Source organism: Podarcis erhardii (assembly GCF_964252035.2).
Source record: "Podarcis erhardii genome assembly, chromosome: 13".
NCBI lineage: Eukaryota > Metazoa > Chordata > Lepidosauria > Squamata > Lacertidae > Podarcis > Podarcis erhardii.
Genome location: NC_138502.1, coordinates 17,944,487 through 17,963,839, shown reverse-complemented (window position 1 = coordinate 17,963,839; position 19,353 = coordinate 17,944,487). Strand labels below are relative to the sequence as shown.

General features: G+C 46.1%; 1 protein-coding gene across 7 annotated transcripts in view; it reads left to right on the top strand.

Moving 5' to 3' along the window:
* Nucleotides 1–19,353, top strand: part of BRSK1 (BR serine/threonine kinase 1) — a 51,233-nt gene that overhangs the window by 7,159 nt on the left and 24,721 nt on the right. For 2 of the 7 annotated variants that reach the window (XM_081837362.1, XM_081837364.1), the window contains 2 exons: nt 11,468–11,562; nt 14,399–14,484. In XM_081837362.1, coding sequence (XP_081693488.1) covers nt 11,468–11,562; nt 14,399–14,484 — 181 coding nt within the window. The other 5 variants (XM_081837365.1, XM_081837363.1, XM_081837367.1 and 2 more) reach the window with 5 other exon arrangements.

Below are 19,353 nucleotides of genomic sequence, written 5' to 3'. Positions count from 1 at the left end.
CTACTGTTCTGTCCTAAACCATGACGTTCTGTGCCAGATTTGCAAATGCTCCCGCCATCGTTGCTAAGCTCACAAAACGTTGTACTAACCCATATGATCAAACTCTCTCTATTTACTAGAGACAATGCATATTTTCTGGTATGAGCCCTTAGTCAATTCCTTGCTTTTTTGGAGGCAGTGTGTTAAAATTTTGTTAGTGTGTGTGTTGCTTGAGTTAATTGTTCATTTTTCAGATTTGAGCTGCCGAGTTAGATCTAGAAGTTAATGGTGAATGGGTGGATTTCTTCCTTATGGTGGAAGACAAGGCTATCAGTGGTCACCAGCGATGATGGCTACACTTTGTCCCCATGGTTTGGAGGCAGTAAGGCTTTTGGGTACCAGTTGCTGGAAACCACAGGAGGGAAGAGTCGTCTTTGTGCTCAGGTCCCACTTTCCCACTGTGGCATCTGGTTGGCCACTGTGAGAACAGGATGCTGGACTTGACGGGCCATTGCCTTGATCCAGCAGCCTCTTCTTGTGTTCTTATGATGGATGCATCTTGTCTATAGTGCGCAGGTGTGTGTATATGCACGCACACAAACACGGTGGCTCTACCCAGTGACATTTCATTGCCTCCGAAGTATGTTTGGAACTGTTATGACATATTGCAGGCGATCGTGTTTGTCAAATATACTTCCAGCCAAAAGAACAACACCTTTTGGGGCTTTTAAATAAGTGCCTACCGCAAAATACACAGACACAGCATGTAGCAGGGTGAGTGGAGCCTTCAGCAATGTGTCATAGCATGCATGTGTTGGGGCGGCCGGAACAGGATTAGCTTTGAAGTGTCCCTGTTTTCATCTGGGAAATGTTGGTGGGTATGCTAAAAGTCCCTTCCTCCCAGATAAAGAACAAACGGGGGCAGCGGGGGGGGGGGGAAGCAGGCCATCCTTCCAAAGAGAGAAGACCTCCAACCAAAGAAAAACTCCATCCCACCACCCAGCAATTTTCAAAATAAAAATTGTGAGGGTCAGTGGGTGCCGAGAGGAGTTGTCTGTGGGCGCTATGGTGCCCACGGGCACCACATTGGGGACCTTGGTTGTATCATGTGAACATGGCAATTGTTTTCCCCTCCTGCTCCTATTTACATCCTTAGATATTTGGAAACGGTCTGCATATCCACACCTGTTCCTGCCCAGTTTGCTTTTTCTCTGCCTGTCCAACTTGTGATCCAGTAAAATAAACATAGCCCCCCATTTGGGGGAAGCGAGGTGGGACTTGATCCATCTTCTGGCTTTTCTGATGGGCTGCAAAGCAAGGTATGGCCAGGGTGTGTATGGGGGAGAATCAGAGAATGTAGGGACAGGTTAGCTTGCGGCATATATTCCTATACACAAGGGGCTGTCCTTATTGTTGTGTATCCCCGCCCCCCAGTAAATTAATGTCCACATTTTTCCCTTTTTGTAAGTGCCTTTTTCAAATTTTGCTAGCATATTTCAGGAATTGTCACGATTGAGTCCCTAGACATGAAATCTCTGGAGTGGGTGATTCTAGTGTACATGCATAAAAATGCAGGCACATGCACACTAAAGGCTCCCGCAGAGAGCACACCTAATGCCATTTCTCACACTGCAGTTCTAAGGTATTTCAAAGTATTGATTGCATAGTGAAGTAGGTTTTTTCCCCTAGTGTGTCAAGTTTAAACCAAAAGGACCGCCATCCTCCTTGTCTTTGAAATCGGTGAGGGACGGGCTATTGCAGAATAAATAGGTACATCATACCACTGGCGATGAAAAGAGCTCAGCACTATGTAATAGTGGACGGACTGGGGCTTCCAAAGTGAGCTTTGGTAGGATCATAGAGCCAGGAGGTATCCCAGAGGCCATCTAGTCCAAACCTTAACATGTAAGAAACCTGCTGCTTCAGCATCTGTGTAAGGTGACCACCCCGTCTCTGCCTAAAAACCATTCTAAGAAAGGTACCGTATTTTTTGCTCTATAAGACTCACTTTTTCCCTCCTAAAAATAAGGGGAAATGTGTGTGCGTCTTATGGAGCGAATGCAGGCTGCGCAACTATCCCAGGAGCCAGAACAGCAAGAGGGATCGCTGCTTTCGCTGCGCAGCGATCCCTCTTGCTGTTCTGGCTTCTGGGATTCATAATATTTTTTTCTTGTTTTCCTCCTCCAAAAACTAGGTGCGTCTTATGGTCTGGTGCGTCTTATAGAGTGAAAAATACGGTATCTACTGTCCAACAGTTAACAGCATTAATGTGCATACTTTCGTCTTCAGTGTATAGATTAAACCTCCTCTCCTTGTAATTTGAATCTGGGTCCTGCCCTGTGTTCTATTGCCAGTTTTTAAAATTATTACATTCATATTCTGCCTTTTTTCCCAAGGTGGCTCTTCCACCCCTTTTTATTTTCACAACAACCCTGTGAGGTAGGTTAGGCTGAGAGGGAGTAGCTGATCTGAGGTCACCCAGTTAGCTTCATGGCTGAGTGGGGATTTGAACCCTGGTCCCCCTGGCCTTAGTTCGACACTCTAACCACTACACCACACTGGCTCTGTGTGCTAATCCTTCACATCTTTGAAGATGGCTGTCCTACCTGCTCTGTGTTGTCCCTTCTCCAGGCTAAACAGACCCGGCTACACTGCCTGTTCCTTATAGGACTTGATCTCCAGGCCTCGGTCTGGACACACTCCAATTTGTTCATATCTTCCTTAGACTGTGGTGCCCAGAAATGTACACCACGCAGTGGTGAGGGTGCCCGTGTGTCCTGCGTTACAGAAGGCCATCCTTTGTTTGAAGAACTGTCAGAGGACAGGCCTCTATTTGAAGGCCTGACTGGTCCAAGGCTGGTTTAAAGAGAAAGAACCATCAGAAGGGAGAGCAGGGCAGGCCACCAGGTTTCTCCAGCAACTGTTGCTACCTGTTCAGCCGACTAGACAGGCACACAGTATTGCAGGAATCCTGGAAACTGTAGTTTTCCCCCTTCCAGAACTGCAATTCCCAGCACCCTACAATTCCCGGGATTCTTTGGAGGTAGTTATGTATGGTGTGCATGTAACCCACAACTCTTCACAGAGACAAGTAGGTTTTCTCTCTTCCCGCTACTCAGTCTCTTCCATCCCTGCCCATTTTTTAATGTTATGTTATTGAGGTATTGTTTTTCTGTTTAAGTTATAGTTATCATTTCTACATTTGCATCTTTGATATGCAAATTGGTGTCCTCTTGTGACCTATTTTTCCCGGAGGATGCTTTTCCTTTCCTTTCCTTTTTAAAAAACCATTTTTTTTTGCATTTTGTATTTTACATATACAAATGAAATAAAAACATAAACATATAATCCCCTTTGACTCCCCCCCCCCCAGCGCCATTGCGGATCATAATATAACAAGCTTTCCCACTTTTTTTTTTTGCAATGCTTAAATGCCAACATTACCGCAACAGAACAGAGTAGTACCACACCAACTGAAAACAGGAGAGTTGCAAGGATGCCCTTGTTTTTGTCTCTCAGATTTTTTTTTTATTATGTACTTATTGCATTTAAACCACACCTTTCTTCTCCAAAGAGCTCAAGATGGCATGTATGGTTCTCCCTCTCCTGATCCCCACAACAACCCTGTGAGGTAGGATAGGCTGAGAGGCAGTGACCGGTCCAAGTTCACCCAGTGAACTTCATAGTTGACTAAGGATTTGAACCCTGGTCTCCCAAGTCCTAGTCAAACACTCTGACCACTGTGCTCTGAAACCCTGGATGCCTGACCCCAATGGGATATTCCAAGCTCCCTCCCTGAATTTTAATGTTTCTTTTCTTTTTTTAAGTTAGACGTTTTACTTACGAAGGTGTAAGGAAAAGCAGTCAGTCAGAATTCTACCCAGTTTTACCCAGAAAGAAGTAAACTTGCTCCTGCCTTCCAGTGTGAGGGCCAAAGAGCGCAAAGGCAAGCAGGGGAAAAAGGACAAGCCCATGGCACTTGTTTTTTAATTAAATGTAAATAATGTTCAATATAATGAAATAACTTCGAGCATATCAGACCACCAATATCTGTACTCTGGATGATTTGCAAGGATTCTTTTGGCTTCTGGCTATGGGGTTTTTTGGGGGGGTGGGGTGCAGACATCAAGGTCCTAGAAGGCCACCATCAGTGGCTGGTGGCCTGCATTTTGCTTGGTGGGCTGCAAATTACACAGCCCTGCTCTAGGCTAAAGACAATCTCTTCCTTCAGCCTTCTTGCATGTGATTTGTCTGGTCTGCTTATTTTGACAGCCGCACCACACCACTATGACACCAGATCTAGCGACATAGATAGAGTGCGTGTCTTTTTTATTTTTTTTTTATTTTCTGACAGGCTGAAAAGATGTATTTGGGTGTGAGAGGGTTTAACTTTCTTTTTTCCCATGACTCAGTTTGTATTCTCACAATGTGAAGCTGAGTTTCAAGGTCAGAGAGAGAGAGAGAGCGCGCGCGCGCGCGCACACCTTTTGGAAGTTTGTATTTTAAACACACAGACCCTGCCATTGTTGTGAGGCTTCCATAGCTTATTTACCAAAAATAGTGTGTATTTTCTGACATTTGCTCCTGGTAAACCACTGTCCCTATTTTGCCTTTGAAAGGGGGTACAGTGGTGATGATGATGGTTTATTTTAGGATGCCTTTGCTTTCTTTCAACCTTGTTAGTAAGTGGGACTTAAAAAACAGGAAGCAGTTATGTCCCTTTTGCTAATACACTCAAAGAGCCAATGGATGGCAAGCTGTTGTAGAGTCAATGAGTGGTGTTCAGCTCAGGTTGCCAACTTTTCCAGCTGGCTCTGCAGCTGTGGGTTTGGCAGGGTATTGTATTTATTATATTTTCATCCCACCCTACTTTAAAGGATCTCAGGGTAGTCTACAGAGTTCCACCTCACTCACACACCTATCTTATCCCCACAACCGCCCTGCGAGAGACCCAGGATCACCCAGGGAATTTCATCATGGCTGAACATGGAACATGGGATTTCTGAGTTCTAAATCCAGCACACTGTCCATTACACCACACGGGCTCTCACGCTGCCACATGCTGTTGCTTTAAGTGGCATAGGTAAAGGTAAAGGGACCCCTGACCATTAGGTCCAGTCGTGGCCGACTCTGGGGTTGCGGCGCTCATCTCGCTTTATTGGCTGAGGGAGCCGGCGTACAGCTTCCAGGTCATGTGGCCAGCATGACTAAGCCGCTTCTGGCAAACCAGAGCAGCGCACGGAAACACCGTTTACCTTCCCGCTGGAGCGGTACCTATTTATCTACTTCTACTTTGACGTGCTTTCGAACTGCTAGGTTGGCAGGAGCAGGGACCGAGCAACGGGAGCTCAGCCCGTCGCAGGGATTCGAACCGCCAACCTTCTGATCGGCAAGTCCTAGGCTCTGTGGTTTAACCCACAGCGCCCATCCGTGTCCCTTTTAAGTGGCATAATCCACAGCAATTAACTTCTGTGATGGCTCCTCAGGCAGTAGAGCATGAGACTCTGAATCTTGGGGTTGTGGGATTGAGCCCCACGTTGGGCAAAAAGATTCCTGCATTGCAGGGAGATGGCCCTCGTGGTCCCTTCCAACTCTATGATTCTACCTCTGCAGGGCCAGCCCCGCCCATGAAGCCAACTGAAGCAGAGGAACCCTACAGGGCATTCTCCTTGGGGGTGCCCTGCCTGCCACCAGTTGCGCAGTGGCGGCTTCTGGCAAGATCTTCTGGCCGGAAGCTGCCACAGACATGCAACCCTGGTGGTGGTAATAATAATAATAATAATAATAATAATAATAATAATAATAATAATTTATTACTTATACCCCGCCCATCTGGCCGGGCCTCCCCAGCCACTCTGGGCAACTTCCAAAAGAATATTAAAAACACAATAAAACATGAAACATTAACAACTTCCCTAAGCAGGGGTGCCTTCAGATGTCTTCTAAAAATCAGATAGTTGTTTATTTCCTTGACATCTGAGGGGAGGCGTTCCACCGGATGGGCGCCACTACCGAGAAGGCCCTCTGCCTGGTTCCCTGTAACCTCACGTCTCGCAGGGAGGGAACCGCTAGAAGGCCCTCGGAGCTGGACCTCAGTGTCTGGGCTGAACGGTGGAGGTGGAGACGCTCCTTCAGGTATACTGGGCCGAGGCTGTTTAGGGCTTTAAAGGTCAGCACGAACACTTTGAGGTAGTTGAGGCTATGGTGGCCTGCCAAATGGAGGCTATTATTTGTATAACTTTTTTGCTGGTCAGGCCTGAAGAGGGCACTGAAGCCTAAACCACACATTCCTGGGCTGCTTATCATGCTGTTCTGCTCTCTGGCCCCTGAGGTACCTGATCTGTATATTCCCTGATATGCACACAAACTGCCCCATGGCAGGGCGGCACCTAGGGAAAGCCCTTATGGCAGAGGAGGGAAACCTCTCCTAGCCCAAGGGCTGCATTCTGTTCAGGGCCGTCATGAGAGAGCTGAGGGCCAGTGGTGGGCGGGGCCAAAGGCAAAAGTGGGTGGAGCAATCGATGCTGACACACACGGACACACCTGACCCCATCACCTCCATCCAGGAAAGCAAGAGGCATTGTCAGAGTCCACAGACGCATTCCAGCCAGGCAAAAACACTGAAGGAGGAGGCAAAGTAGAATTGGGGGCGTGTGACCTGGGCAGGCCTGTAGAGCTGCATTTGGCACCTGGGCCTGAGGGTCCTCATTCTTGCCATAGGGGCCCACAATCCCTGGATTCTAGAGGTGTTAACATAGGAGCATATACCAAGTCTACACTGACTGGCAGCACCTCTCGAAGGTTTCAGGCAGGGGACATTCGCAGCCCTAGCTGGAGATGCCAGGGATTCCACACATTATGCACGTGAAGTCGATTCTCTGCCGCTGAGCTTAGCCTGCTACATATATTCAGCATTCATAGAGGATTCTGCCCAGGCCTCTGAACATCTTGATACCAGAGAGCAAATGTATGGCCTCAAGTTTTGGCACGAATAAAGAAAGAACTCAAGGTGATGCGGTATGGGCCTAACAACGGGTACCATTGGCTCCCAGAGCCCAGTTAGATTTGCTGGGCAATCGTGTATGTCAACTGCATTTTGAATTGTTCACATACAGTGGTACCTCGGGTTACATACGCTTCAGGTTACATACGCTTCAGGTTACAGACTCCGCTAACCCAGAAATAGTGCTTCAGGTTAAGAACTTTGCTTCAGGATAGGAACAGAAATTGGGCTCCGGCGGCGCGGCGGCAGCAGGAGGCCCCATTAGCTAAAGTGGTGCTTCAGGTTAAGAACAGTTTCAGGTTAAGTACGGACCTCCAGAACGAATTAAGTACTTAACCTGAGGTACCACTGTATAAGGTGGGAGTGAGATCTATGTTTTATGCCATAAAGGAGCATCTGAGGGAGCAGAGAAACCCGTTTCCTCACTTGCTTGGCTCACTTCTGGTACTGGGGCTGGCGGGGGGGGGGGACGGGGACAACTGCTGTTCAGGGAACAGCTGAAACTCGGTGTTAGACCATCCACTTTGTGTGCAGAAGGCCCCCAAAATATTTAGGAATATGGAATTCATGCCAGCAGCATCTCCAGGAAGCGCTAGGAATGTCCCCTGCTTCAAACTCTGGAGAGCCTTTGCTAGTGAACATAGACAATGCTGAGCAACAGGAGGTGGACCAAGCGTCCGACTCAAATCCTTTCACTCAGCCTGATGTGTTTGCAGGGAGATCAGACGTTGCTGACAATCTGATGGGCATTTTTATTTGTTTGCGGAGTGGTTAGATGACGCCCCACGCTTTCCAGTCACTCTCCTTATGGCAGAAAGTCTGGTCCTTTTGTGGGGAAGTGGGTTAGTTGGCACAAGACCTCCCAGTCAACTTTTAATTGTGCAGCCTGAATTGGCTGGTAGGTAATTGAATTCCACCCAGGAAGAGTGACAGTCTAGAAGTGCCCTTGGTATAAGGCAGCTTTCTATGTCCTTATGCTTAAAAGCAGCAGAGTGTGTCAAGGTAAGGCAGGGAAGCATGATGGAATTTTTGCTCCCTTCTTTCTTTCTGTGTCAGGCATGCAGCCTCCCTCCCTCCTCCTCAATTCCTGCTTGCTTTATGAAGAGGGCAAGCTTGTATTTCACATGTGTTTGCCCAGCACACAAAGTTTGGCCCCAAGATGTAAGACCCTGGGCTGAGAGGAGTAGGGAATAGAGAAAAGAGTCTTGCCTTACAATGTTTTGTGCACGCTCCTGTATATTCTGCATGCAGTCCACTCCCAGTGCTGGTTTGCAAAGTGGTTTACACACAGTGTTAGCCACAATGCAAATCTATCCAGCCATTTCTTCTGAAATATTGTATTTGATGCATCCTCCCCCAAAACCAGCTTCAATCCAAACTGAGCTGCATTTCAAGCAGGTAATGTGCACACAGCCTGTGTTTCTATCCAGCCCTATTTGCTAGGTGGGAGGGGGGGTATATAAGTGGCCTTCTGGGGCAGGGGCCATTTGAAACTCACCACCAGTCCTTGACTGGCAGCTAAAATTGTGCTTTCTCCAGAATTACCCATGTGATCATTGGCTTTTTTCTCAGGGATCTGCTGATCCCAGGTGAGGTGTCTAAAAAGTCCCTACAAGGCCCGTTATTGACGGAACTTGTTGCTGATGCCAGGCTCAAGCTAAACTGGAGGTACTCCTCGAGCAAGGGACAAGGGTCGTCCAGGATAAATTCCCCCTCCTCAAATTCACCATAGTCTTTCTCCTGTGGGACAGGGCAGTATGGGCAAAAGTGGAGCAGGATGATGGCAACATTTTTAAATGGAATCCCCTGTAACGATCACTTGTTTATCTCATATATGCCATCTATTTTATCAAAAGGGACTTCTTTGACACTTGACTTTGAAAAGGGATTTGTCTTGTTCAGAAGGGGAACAAACCGTCCTAACCCAACCTTTTCCAGCTGTGCTGACTGGGGTTGATGGCGGTCGTAGGATGCCTCCAGACCGTCAATATTTTGCAGAAGGGATTCAAGCGCCCACCAGGAAATTGTTGGCTTTGCATAATTAAAGTGGATTAAAGCACTCTGTTGCCCTAGCACAAGTCCACTTTAAAAAAGTAGCCAACTTTTTGCAGTTAGGAACGGGGAAATGTTGAATGAACAAACGACTAACGGGAAGACATATAAACTCCACACAAGCAAATCAGGACGAATGCTCATTGTTGTATAACAATGTCTCCAGTAGATTGGGACAAATGCTTAGTAAAGACTGGATTATAATCTAATCTCCACATAAACTTTGTGCAAGCAAATCAGGGTGAATGCTCAATAAATACATCATCTGGAAGAATACATAGTCCCAAACATCTGAGGGGAGTCAGGTTGGAAAAAGTTGTACTAACCTTATGGGTTAGGCCAAATTATTGTGAGCTAATAATTTTGATGAGCTAATTTGGAAGGCTGGTATAGAGTATCCTTTGTTAGGGCACAATGGTGGGCTAGATCAGAGCCTGTTATCCAACAGCTTGTGGACTGATTCCAGTCTGTGAAATATTTTTTTAGCAGTTTTAGTAATCTCACTACATTCAATGCCCCTTTCAGACATAAGGTGTATTTTGGAGCCGTTAGAACAGGCACTGATCTGGGATAATTTTGGGGCAGCTGTTTCTAATTCATAGGATTTATTTGAGAACTCTTTAGAAGTCCTTACAGTGATTCATCCTTTGCAAGGGCAGGGAATAGGCAGGGAATCTGAATTAATTGGGGATCCATTCATTACGTCTGGGAACCTGAGAAATAGTGACGGTATTCAGTCTCTCTTTTGTGTGGTGAAAGGTACTGTTCTATAGTTGCCATCATGTATAGGGCGCACTGCCAGGCATATTTAATTAAAAATGAGAAAAACAAAAATATCCCCATTTCCTGCAAAATAAGTATTTAGTAGCATAGTCCAGAGTTTATGCTGTCCGTTGAATGTTGAGCTGAAATATAACTGTTGAGTAACAGATGTAACTTTCGCTATGGAAAAATAATAAAATATTATTATACTGTACAAAATAGAGAGAGAGAGAGATGATGCAAATGCTACCAGTTCTTTTTAACTGGTGATATCAGGAACCTGGGATGTCCTGTACATGAAGTGTGGCTCTGCCACTGAGCCATGGCCCCTTTCTCCATGATCCAGGTGGCTTCATTACCTGCCCTCCCCATCCTTAGAATGTACTCACAGTCAGAGTGCCTGATGGGCAGAGAAAGGTCCAGCTCTGTTTCCTGCAAGGGCAAACGGACTCTGTATGAGCTTCTGCTGAAACCTACTACTCCTTGAGAAAGCGGGGAGTACAGAAAGCAGCATACTGAACATGGTCCCTTCCATGTGAATCGGGAGCACAATGTCTTCCAAAGTATTCCTGAAACACATTGACACCAGAATTTAAGCATTTCCTTGCAAATCAGCAACATATATTGTGACACACTCCCTGCCATCAGGGGAAGCACTGATTTCCTTTGGATAAGATCGCAGAAGAGTTTGGCTGTAATCCTACATGGCATTTGCCTGGAAGTAAGTGCGGGTGGTGCTGTGGTGTAAACCACTGAGCCTTGGGCTTGCTGATCGCAGGGTCGGTGGTTTGAATCCCTGCAGCGGGGTGAGCTCCCGTTGCTTGGTCCCAGCTCCTGCCCACCTAGCAGTTCGAAAGTATGCCAAAAAGCACAAGTAGATAAATAGATACCGCTCCAGCAGGAAGGTAAATGGCGTTTCCGTGTGCTGCTCTGGTTTCGTCAGAAGCGGCTTAGTCATGCTGGCCAAATGACCCGGAAAAACTGTCTGCGGACAAATGTCAACTCCCTCAACCTGTAAAGTGAGATGAGCGCCGCAACCCCAGAGTCGTTCGCAGCTGGACTTAACTGTCACGGGTCCTTTACCTTTTAAGTTGAACACAGTGAGACTTACTTTCAGGCAGACAGACCTAGGATTGTGGCATAAAGGTCTCTTTCTAATATTTACATTGTTTGCAAATGTGCTGGGAGATCAGAGGTGTAAACAAAGCTCACTGCGTTCAGTAAGTCTGCACAGAAAGTGTGCCTTAGGTCCCTCTGTTACGTCCGTATGTGCAAGCCTCTAGTCATGGCATTAATCACTCCAGAGTACTAAAAAAAATAATTAAAGCACCACCCCGTTGCAGCCCTTAAGCTGCCTACGGTGTATGATCAAAATAACCCGATACAAGAGGTGGGGAATATGTGACCCTCCAGATGTTGCTGAACTACAACTCCCATCAGCCTCAGCAAACATGGCCAGTGGGCAGGGATGATGGAAACTGTAGTCCAGCAACACCTTGAGGGCTACAGGTTCCCCCCTGCTCTGTATAGAGGAAGTACATTTTGCACCTTTTAAAGGGGATACATTTGGTGGGAAGGAAATTTGACTTACATCATCATTAATCTGCTCGCATTGTTACGATATACTGCATTGTGACAGATCTTCTCTGGCGCTTCTTTTCGTTTCCATAGGTCTGGTGAAGCTGGGCGTACACTGCATCACAGGGCAGAAAGTGGCAATTAAGATTGTGAACCGGGAAAAGCTTTCGGAGTCAGTACTGATGAAGGTGAGCATGTGGGTTTGTTCGTTGGGAATGGTGTAAGGGCAGCGAAAAATGAAAATGGAAGCAGGTGGAGATGAATGTGCAAGCCAGATATAGATATATATCTATATAAAGTACCTGCTGAGTCTCAGTCTCTGGCCCTCCACTTCATCTTTACAGAAATTTCAACCCAGGTTGCCTTGCCAGATGTGGTCAGACACATTCACAGCCTACACAGCATGGTTTGGAATGAATTTACTAGCAGGTGGCGCTGTGGGTTAAACCACAGAGCCTAGGACTTGCCGATCAGAAGTCGGCGGAGCTCCTGTTGCTCGGTCCCTGCTCCTGCCAACCTAGCAGTTTGAAAGCACGTCAAAGTGCAAGTAGATAAATAGGTTCCGCTCTGGCGGGAAGGTAAACGGCATTTCCATGCGCTGCTCTGGTCCGCCAGAAGCAGCTTAGTCATGCTGGCCACATGACCCGGAAGCTGTACGCCGGCTCCCTCGGCCAATAAAGCGAGATGAACGCTGCAACCCCAGAGTCAGCCATGACTGGACCTAATGGTCAGGGGTCCCTTTACCTTTTACCTCACTGCAGAGAGAAGTGCAAAACACTATCAGACTCTCGCCAAATGCAGACATTGGTGAGTTAGAAAGCAGGAAGAAGATGCAGAAACTAGTAAAAAAATGCCAGGGTTGTTTGTTGTTTGTTTGATTTGGATTTCATAAGAGCGGTACGTCCTCTTGAAGGATTGACCCTATAAATTCCTTGGCTGAAAACGAGAGCTGAGAAAGCGCAGAAAATAAAACAAGATTAAAAATGGGCGAGCTCACGCGGTTCCCGTATTCCAGACTTATTTTGCCAGGTGTCACGTGATACAGAAGGCCTGCCTTGTTTCTGGACTAGCATCCTTTGCAAGGTTTAGCATGAGCTGATGGCATCACGAGCCTTCATCAGTATACTAGGCCTCAGTCCAGGACTTTGACTTAGTCCACATGGCAGCAGTTTAATCACATGGTGCGGATCAACTTAGTTGGAGCATTTCCCCCTTGCGCTGGTGTGATTTCTCCCCCCCTTTCCTGAAGTTTGTGCTGACATGGAGAAAATCCCTGAATGACGAGCTGCTCCACATGCCATGTGATATTAGCTATGTTATGGAGCAGTTTTGAGCAGTTTTTCTGTGGAGGCTGTAACATGTAAAGAACACACACAGAAACCCCTGTCCATTTGTCAGACCGTGGGAGAAAAGGAGCTTGAAGCTTTGAAACGAACAGTGAAGATGTTTCTCAGTACGCCCTCACTTGCCACTCGCCAAGGCCAGAACGAAACATTCAGCAGCTGACACAGTCCCATGTCCCCTTCTGATATACCAGGTGGGGTGAGGGGGGGAGGCTTTGCACACCCGGAGGCATACGCAAGATTGGAAGCGCCGTGTCTGGCAACACCCGGTGGTGCCCCAGCAGAGGCAGGCTGGCAAGCTGGAGACAGACAGGCTAGGAGCCGAAATCTGGAGATAAAAATGGGGGACCAGGTGGCCTCCCTCTGCAAGACATTGCCAGGCTGAAAGAAATCAGCAGGTCTGCAAGCCTTTGGGCTGCTTCAGTTGACCTATTTATGGAGCATTTGCCTTGATTTGCTTGCACGAAGTTTATGTGGAGTTTAGATTATAATCTGGCATTTATTCTGATTTAGTTGTGGAGAGGTTACATGACAATGAGCATTCATTCTGACTTGCTTGTGGGGCGTTTATACTTCCCATGAATCATTTGTTCATTCTACACTTATAACCACCTTTCTGCATCATTTCGCTAACTGCAAAGAGGCTGATTATTTTTTAAGTGGATTTGTTGCACTAGGGTGACAGAGCTCTTTGATTGCACAAACCTCAATTTCCCAATTTAGGTTTGGGGTCACGAAGAGTCGGACACGACTAAACGACTAAACAACAACAAATTTCCCAAAATGTTTGACTCCCTCCTGCAAATACATATACACACCTTAAATATCCCTCAATAGCATCAGGTTGGCCCAGCAGCAGCATCTGACTTCCTAGGCTTGAAGGATCATGGGCTGTCATGTCAAACTCCTGGCTGGAGGGACCTGTACTTACTTATTTATTCAATTTAATATACTGCCCTTTAACAAAAGGTCTTGGGGTGGTGTTCTCTTAGACTAGCAGCCTTGGTGGCCGTGTGAGCCACTGCCTGGTTTAAAGTACTCCTGGGTCAATATTTGTAGTGCTGAACATCAAAAGTTGTATAATCCATGCCATAAATTTAAGGCACATTGCTTCCCCTCCAAAAGAAATACTGGGAACTGTAGTTTACCCTTCACAGAGTTACAACCCCCAGCACCCCTACGGTTACTATATTTCAAAAAGTAAAAACCAGACAAACCCCAAAGTTGTGGAGCTTCCCCCCCCCCATGCCTAAAAAACACAATTTTTCGATTGACTTGCCTAAGATCCAGGACAAAGCTCCGCCTTCTGGAAATTCCCCCTGGACGTCAATTCCGCCTATGTGCTTTAAATGTGCATATGATGTGGATATAACCCACAGTTTCTATCAGAGCTTTAGACACAGCCAACCTGGCTTGTCTTTCTACTTTCTACTGAGTCACATCCACCACTGTCCGTTTTTTATTTTGTTTGATTGAGACCTCCTCCAGCTGGCTGGAAACCCACTCCAGGCATCTTGCACAAATAATACCTCATAAATTATTTCAAACTCTCTTCTTTCACGGAGAACCCAGGAGGAAGCTCCTCTTTTGTAGATCCTAGGACATGGGCAGTGCTCAAAAGAGTTTGTTCTTTACCCCCTGTATATAACCACACATGCATTCTCTCCCTCTTCCCTTCTAGGTGGAGCGGGAAATTGCCATTCTGAAGCTGATTGAACACCCCCATGTGCTCAAACTCCATGATGTCTACGAGAACAAAAAATATTTGTAGGTATTTATTTGCAGATGGCCTCCCTCTCCCCCCCAGCCCCGCCGCCATGTTCACATGTCCGCATCAGAGTGGAGCAGAGCTTCCTATGAGCAAATCACTTCATAGCTTGAATGGGGGGTGGGGGGGTAGTGTACTTTGTTTGTTGATATATCTGCTGAGGATCCTCTTTCCAGGACAAATTCTGGGGATCCCTTCCAGTCAGGGTTGTAGCCACAGGGGATTGTGGTCCACCTCAGGGATATTCTAAACTTCTTCCCTGAACATTCTGCTTCCTTAAAAGCAAAACAAAACATGCTAAAGCTGCAATCCTAAACACAGCTAATCTGGGAGTAAGCTTGGTTCATTTAGATGGGCCTTACTCCCAGGTAAGTGGGGTAGTGGTGGTGGTTGTTGCTGCTGCTGTTATTATTATCATTATTTTCCCCAGTGCTTTTTTCGGTGGGGGTGTGCAGGGGGATGCATACCCCTAAACCATGGGTGGGCAAACTAAGGCCTGGGGGCTGGATCCGGCCCAATTGCCTTCTAAATCCGGCCTGCAGACGGTCCAGGAATCAGTGTATTTTTACATGAGTAGAATGTGTCCTTTTATTTAAAATGCACCTCTGGGTAATTTGTGGGGCATAAGAATTCGTTCATTTTTTTTTTTTTTTTCAAAATAGAGTCCGGCCCCCCACAAGGTCTGAGGGACAGTGGAAAAAGTTTGCTGACCCCTGCCCTAAACATTTTATGAATCTAAGTTTGGCCTCATTTAGGGGAAGTATTTCAATATGAGTAGGAAAATGAGAGTACCCCTAAGGAAAAAAGCACTGGTTTCCTCCCCAAATAATCCTGGGAACTGTAGTTTACCCCCTCACAGAACTACAATTCCCAGCACCCTCATCAAACTATGGTTCCCAGGAATCTTTGGGAGAAGTCACATGTTTTAAATGTGCGGTGTGTTTGCATGCTTAGCCTCCTTCCCTTTTACCTGTGGAGAGATGAGGAAAAAGCATGCTGGCAGGGTTATACCGAATTGCTCCCTAAAGGCCATGTTAACGTTGAACAACTTAGAAAACAAACAGTTACGACCTTCCACGACTCCCTCTTAATAAAAAAAGCAGCCACAAGAGGTCCTGAGCGGGATCAGGGCATTGGTGCAGGGAAGGGAACTTAATTCTTTGACCTTGCGCTGCTTCCTTGCCAAAAATCCCCTTCATAATAGCATCTTCAGGTACAAATAGCAGCTTTTTCCGTTGTTGTTAAGAAAGGGGGCTGCTGGGCCTTAATCACTTCTTAAAAGGAGCGTGCTTAATATAATAATGCGAAGTCTGACCCTGAGAAGTAATTTTAAACGTGGTTAGGCGGCTGGCGTCTATGTTTCTGGCTGTTCTGCAATGATTTCCCCTCCCTTGCTGCAACTGCGTTTCTGGCTTTGGGCCTACTTTGGTGTGCTCGCCAGGCCATACATATGGCTTCTGGAAGCCAGGATGCCAACATGTGATAAATAATAGCTGGGGCCTGTGAGTTTGTGGAGCCGGTTCATGCTTCTGTCATGCTCAGAGCTGGTCTCCTCCTTTCTCTGCGCTCAGTCCCAAAGCACCGCCAAGTCCTCTCCCCCTTCACACCTCCACAAAAACCCACTGCTCCCTTTTGCACAGACGCATTGCTGGCAGCTAGGTGCTTCTTTTTCTCCATTCGGATTTGAAGCTGGTTCAGGGGGGTCGGGGAGGAAAGCCACATCGAAACGACATCGTTTGCTAAGAAATGACAAGGCAGGTGCTGGTTAGGCGTGGGTTTGTGTTTCATGTTGTGTGTACACACGGCGGGAGCCACAGGCTGAGCAAACTGACGATTTTTGTGTGTGTTTAGTGCGACAGAAATATTAGCTGCCGAAACATTTATTCGCGGAGATCAGGTGAGAGTAGATGCCTGGTTTCTGCGTGTCAAGTCTGCTGTTAAAGGCAGAGGGACGGGATCCGTAAAATAACACGTTTTTTTAAAAAAGAAAAGTGTTTGGCCGATCCCATCTGCTTCTGAAATTCTTGGCACCGTCGGGTGGTTTCCTAGGTAGGAGATAGCTGTGTTGCTGCATGCGTGTGAAGATCGCCAGAGCGGCAGAGCCTCTGTGAACATGTGTGTGTGTGGTGTGTGTGTGTGTGTGTTGTGTGCGAGAGGGCCGTCCAGAATACCAGGCGGTGCCAGACAACTGGCAATCCCCACACATAAGCTCTCTTTGTCATCCTCCTCCCGCTGACACAATGGGAGGAGGTGTTTGTGGGAGTGAGAGAGAGAAAGAGGTTGGAGGAAGAGGCTGCTGCCTTGAGGAAATAATTTTGCATTGTAAAACCATTTGAAATGAAATTCAAAATGTTTCCTCCGGGCAGCTTCTTCCTCCCTCCAACCCCTTTGTGTCTTACCTATAGGTAGGGTATTTTCCGTTAGGGAAAATAGACCTCAGTGCCTGGGGCCTACGAAACTCCCAAGGGCCTATGGAAAAGTTTGAGGCCTACAAAAATCCAATTAAAGCAGGTTGTTTGGTTTAGCGGTTTATGAAATCATTCCTCGACATAGAGGTATAATATGTATTAAGTAAATGTAAATTAAACATTAACTTTGAGGCTGCTTTCACTGGCAAAATCACAGGTGACTTTCATTTTTTAATTTATTTATTTTTTGCTAAAGCTCATTCAGTGGAGAGTAGTGCAAGCAAAGAGAGCCTTGAAGTATTCTCTTGCTTATAGAGATTAGGGGACCTATATAACGTAAATATCTATCACTTGATCTATTTGGAGATCTACAATTATGAGAGTGCTTGGGGCCTGCAGCTACTTTAATCTGCACCTGAATAAGAGATCTCCTTTATTGGCAAAAACTATTTTGTGTGTGTGAAGTGGGGAAAGAGTAAAGAAACTTCCAAGCTCTCCCAAGATAGTTTTTTGGTTGTTGTCTTTTTAAATCACTTCCCTTAGGCTTCCCCATTACAACCTTTGAGAATTAGGTCGACGTGGACTTGAAATGTACTGTAATTTAATTGGTAGGGAGACAGGAGGTAAATAATAAATCTATGGCCTTTTAAATTGTGGGGGGTATTTTTTTTTGTTATTAATTTTTGTGTTTTTATATTGTAAACTACCTTGTGATCCTCAGCTGAACGGTGTTATAGAAATATTAATAACAATAGCAATATTAGTGGTGGTGGTGCAGGGCAATCTTGAATGCATCTGCTCAGGACTGAGTTCCAACATAATGCTAAACCGTGGTTTGTTTTAATCATGTTCAACAAACTGTAAGTTGCCTCACAGACGGCCAAACAAACCATAGCTTGTTTCTCCAGGGCTTGGTTTGTTTTCCAGCTGCTTCTTGCCAAGCAATGCCTTTGGAGCTTGGTGTGGGTCTGGGACAGGATGGCCAAACAAAGTACAATTTAGAAGGCTGGACATAACAGCAAACCATAGTTTTAAAAAGACATGATTCCAAAAGTCCACCATAAACTATGGTTTCACATGGTTAGTCTGTTGGGCCAGGTTGACATATTCAGAGAAACCTTAGTTAGGCTAAACAATCCACGGTTTGGCCTACTGTGCAAACCAGGTCATTGAACTGATGGGATTTTATTGCTGAATAATTATGCCTAGGAGTGCCATATGATGTAAAATTGGGAGTGAGAACCATTGAACATTGCGGGGACTTACTTCCAAGAAGAAATGCATAGGTTCATGCTGTTGCAAACTGCTGTAATGTCCTGAGAGCCAAAGACCACTTTAGACATGGCGTGGAAAGCACTTATAATAATAATAACAATAATAACAGTTTATTATTTATACCCTGCCCATCTGGCTGCTCCCAACAGAATATTAAAAACACAATAAAACATCAAACATTAAAAGCTTCCCTAAACAGGTCTGCCTGCAGATGTCTTCTAAAAATCAGATAGTTGTTTATTTCCTTGACATCTGATGGGAAAGCCCTCTGCCTGGTTCCCTGTAACTTCACTTCTCACAGTGAGGGAACCGCCAGAAGGCCCTCGAAGCTGGACCTCATTGTCCGGGCTGAACGACACTTATATGTTTAATATATGGCATGCTTAATGTAATGTTAACAGTCCTGTGTGAGATTGCATACATGTGTATTTAGCTGCATGTGGTGTTGTACACAGTATGCCGGCTGGGAACCTGAGGCTGGTTACACTTTCCTCAGTGCAGATGCAACTAAGCAAAGTGTGAAGCCGCTGCTACCACCCATGACTTGTACATTGCCCAGTTTTTATTTCATAGAAGTGCTTTCCATGAGGCAATTTTGTCATGTTTGCAACAGCTGTGGCTTCTCTCTTTTGGGTTCTACAGCTACAACAGCTGGTGTCTGCACAGTGTTTTGGGATTGCATAACAGCCGGTAATTCATCTTACCCAAAAGTGACTTGAAGATACATTGAACTAAATAAAAAAATTCCTTCCAGTAGCACCTTAAAGACCAACTGAGTTAGTTCTAGGTATGAGCTTTCGTGTGCATGCACACTTCTTCAGAGTGTATCTGAAGAAGTGTGCATGCACACGAAAGCTCATACCTAGAACTAACTCAGTTGGTCTTTAAGGTGCTACTGGAAGGAATTTTTTTATTTTGTTTTGACCATGGCAGACCAACACGGCTACCTATCTGTAACTGATACATTGAACTACTCATCCTTGTTCTTTCTATAGCAGGGATGGGCAACCTATCGCCATCTTGATGTTGGCACTCCAACTCCCATCAGCCACAGCCGGCGTTGCCAAAGGTCTGGGGTGATGTGAGTTGTAGTCCAACAGCATCTGGAAGGCACCAGGTTTCCCATCCACTTTCTGTGGCAAAGCATTTAGCTTTCTTTTCTCCCAGTCTGCTTTGCAATTGCTC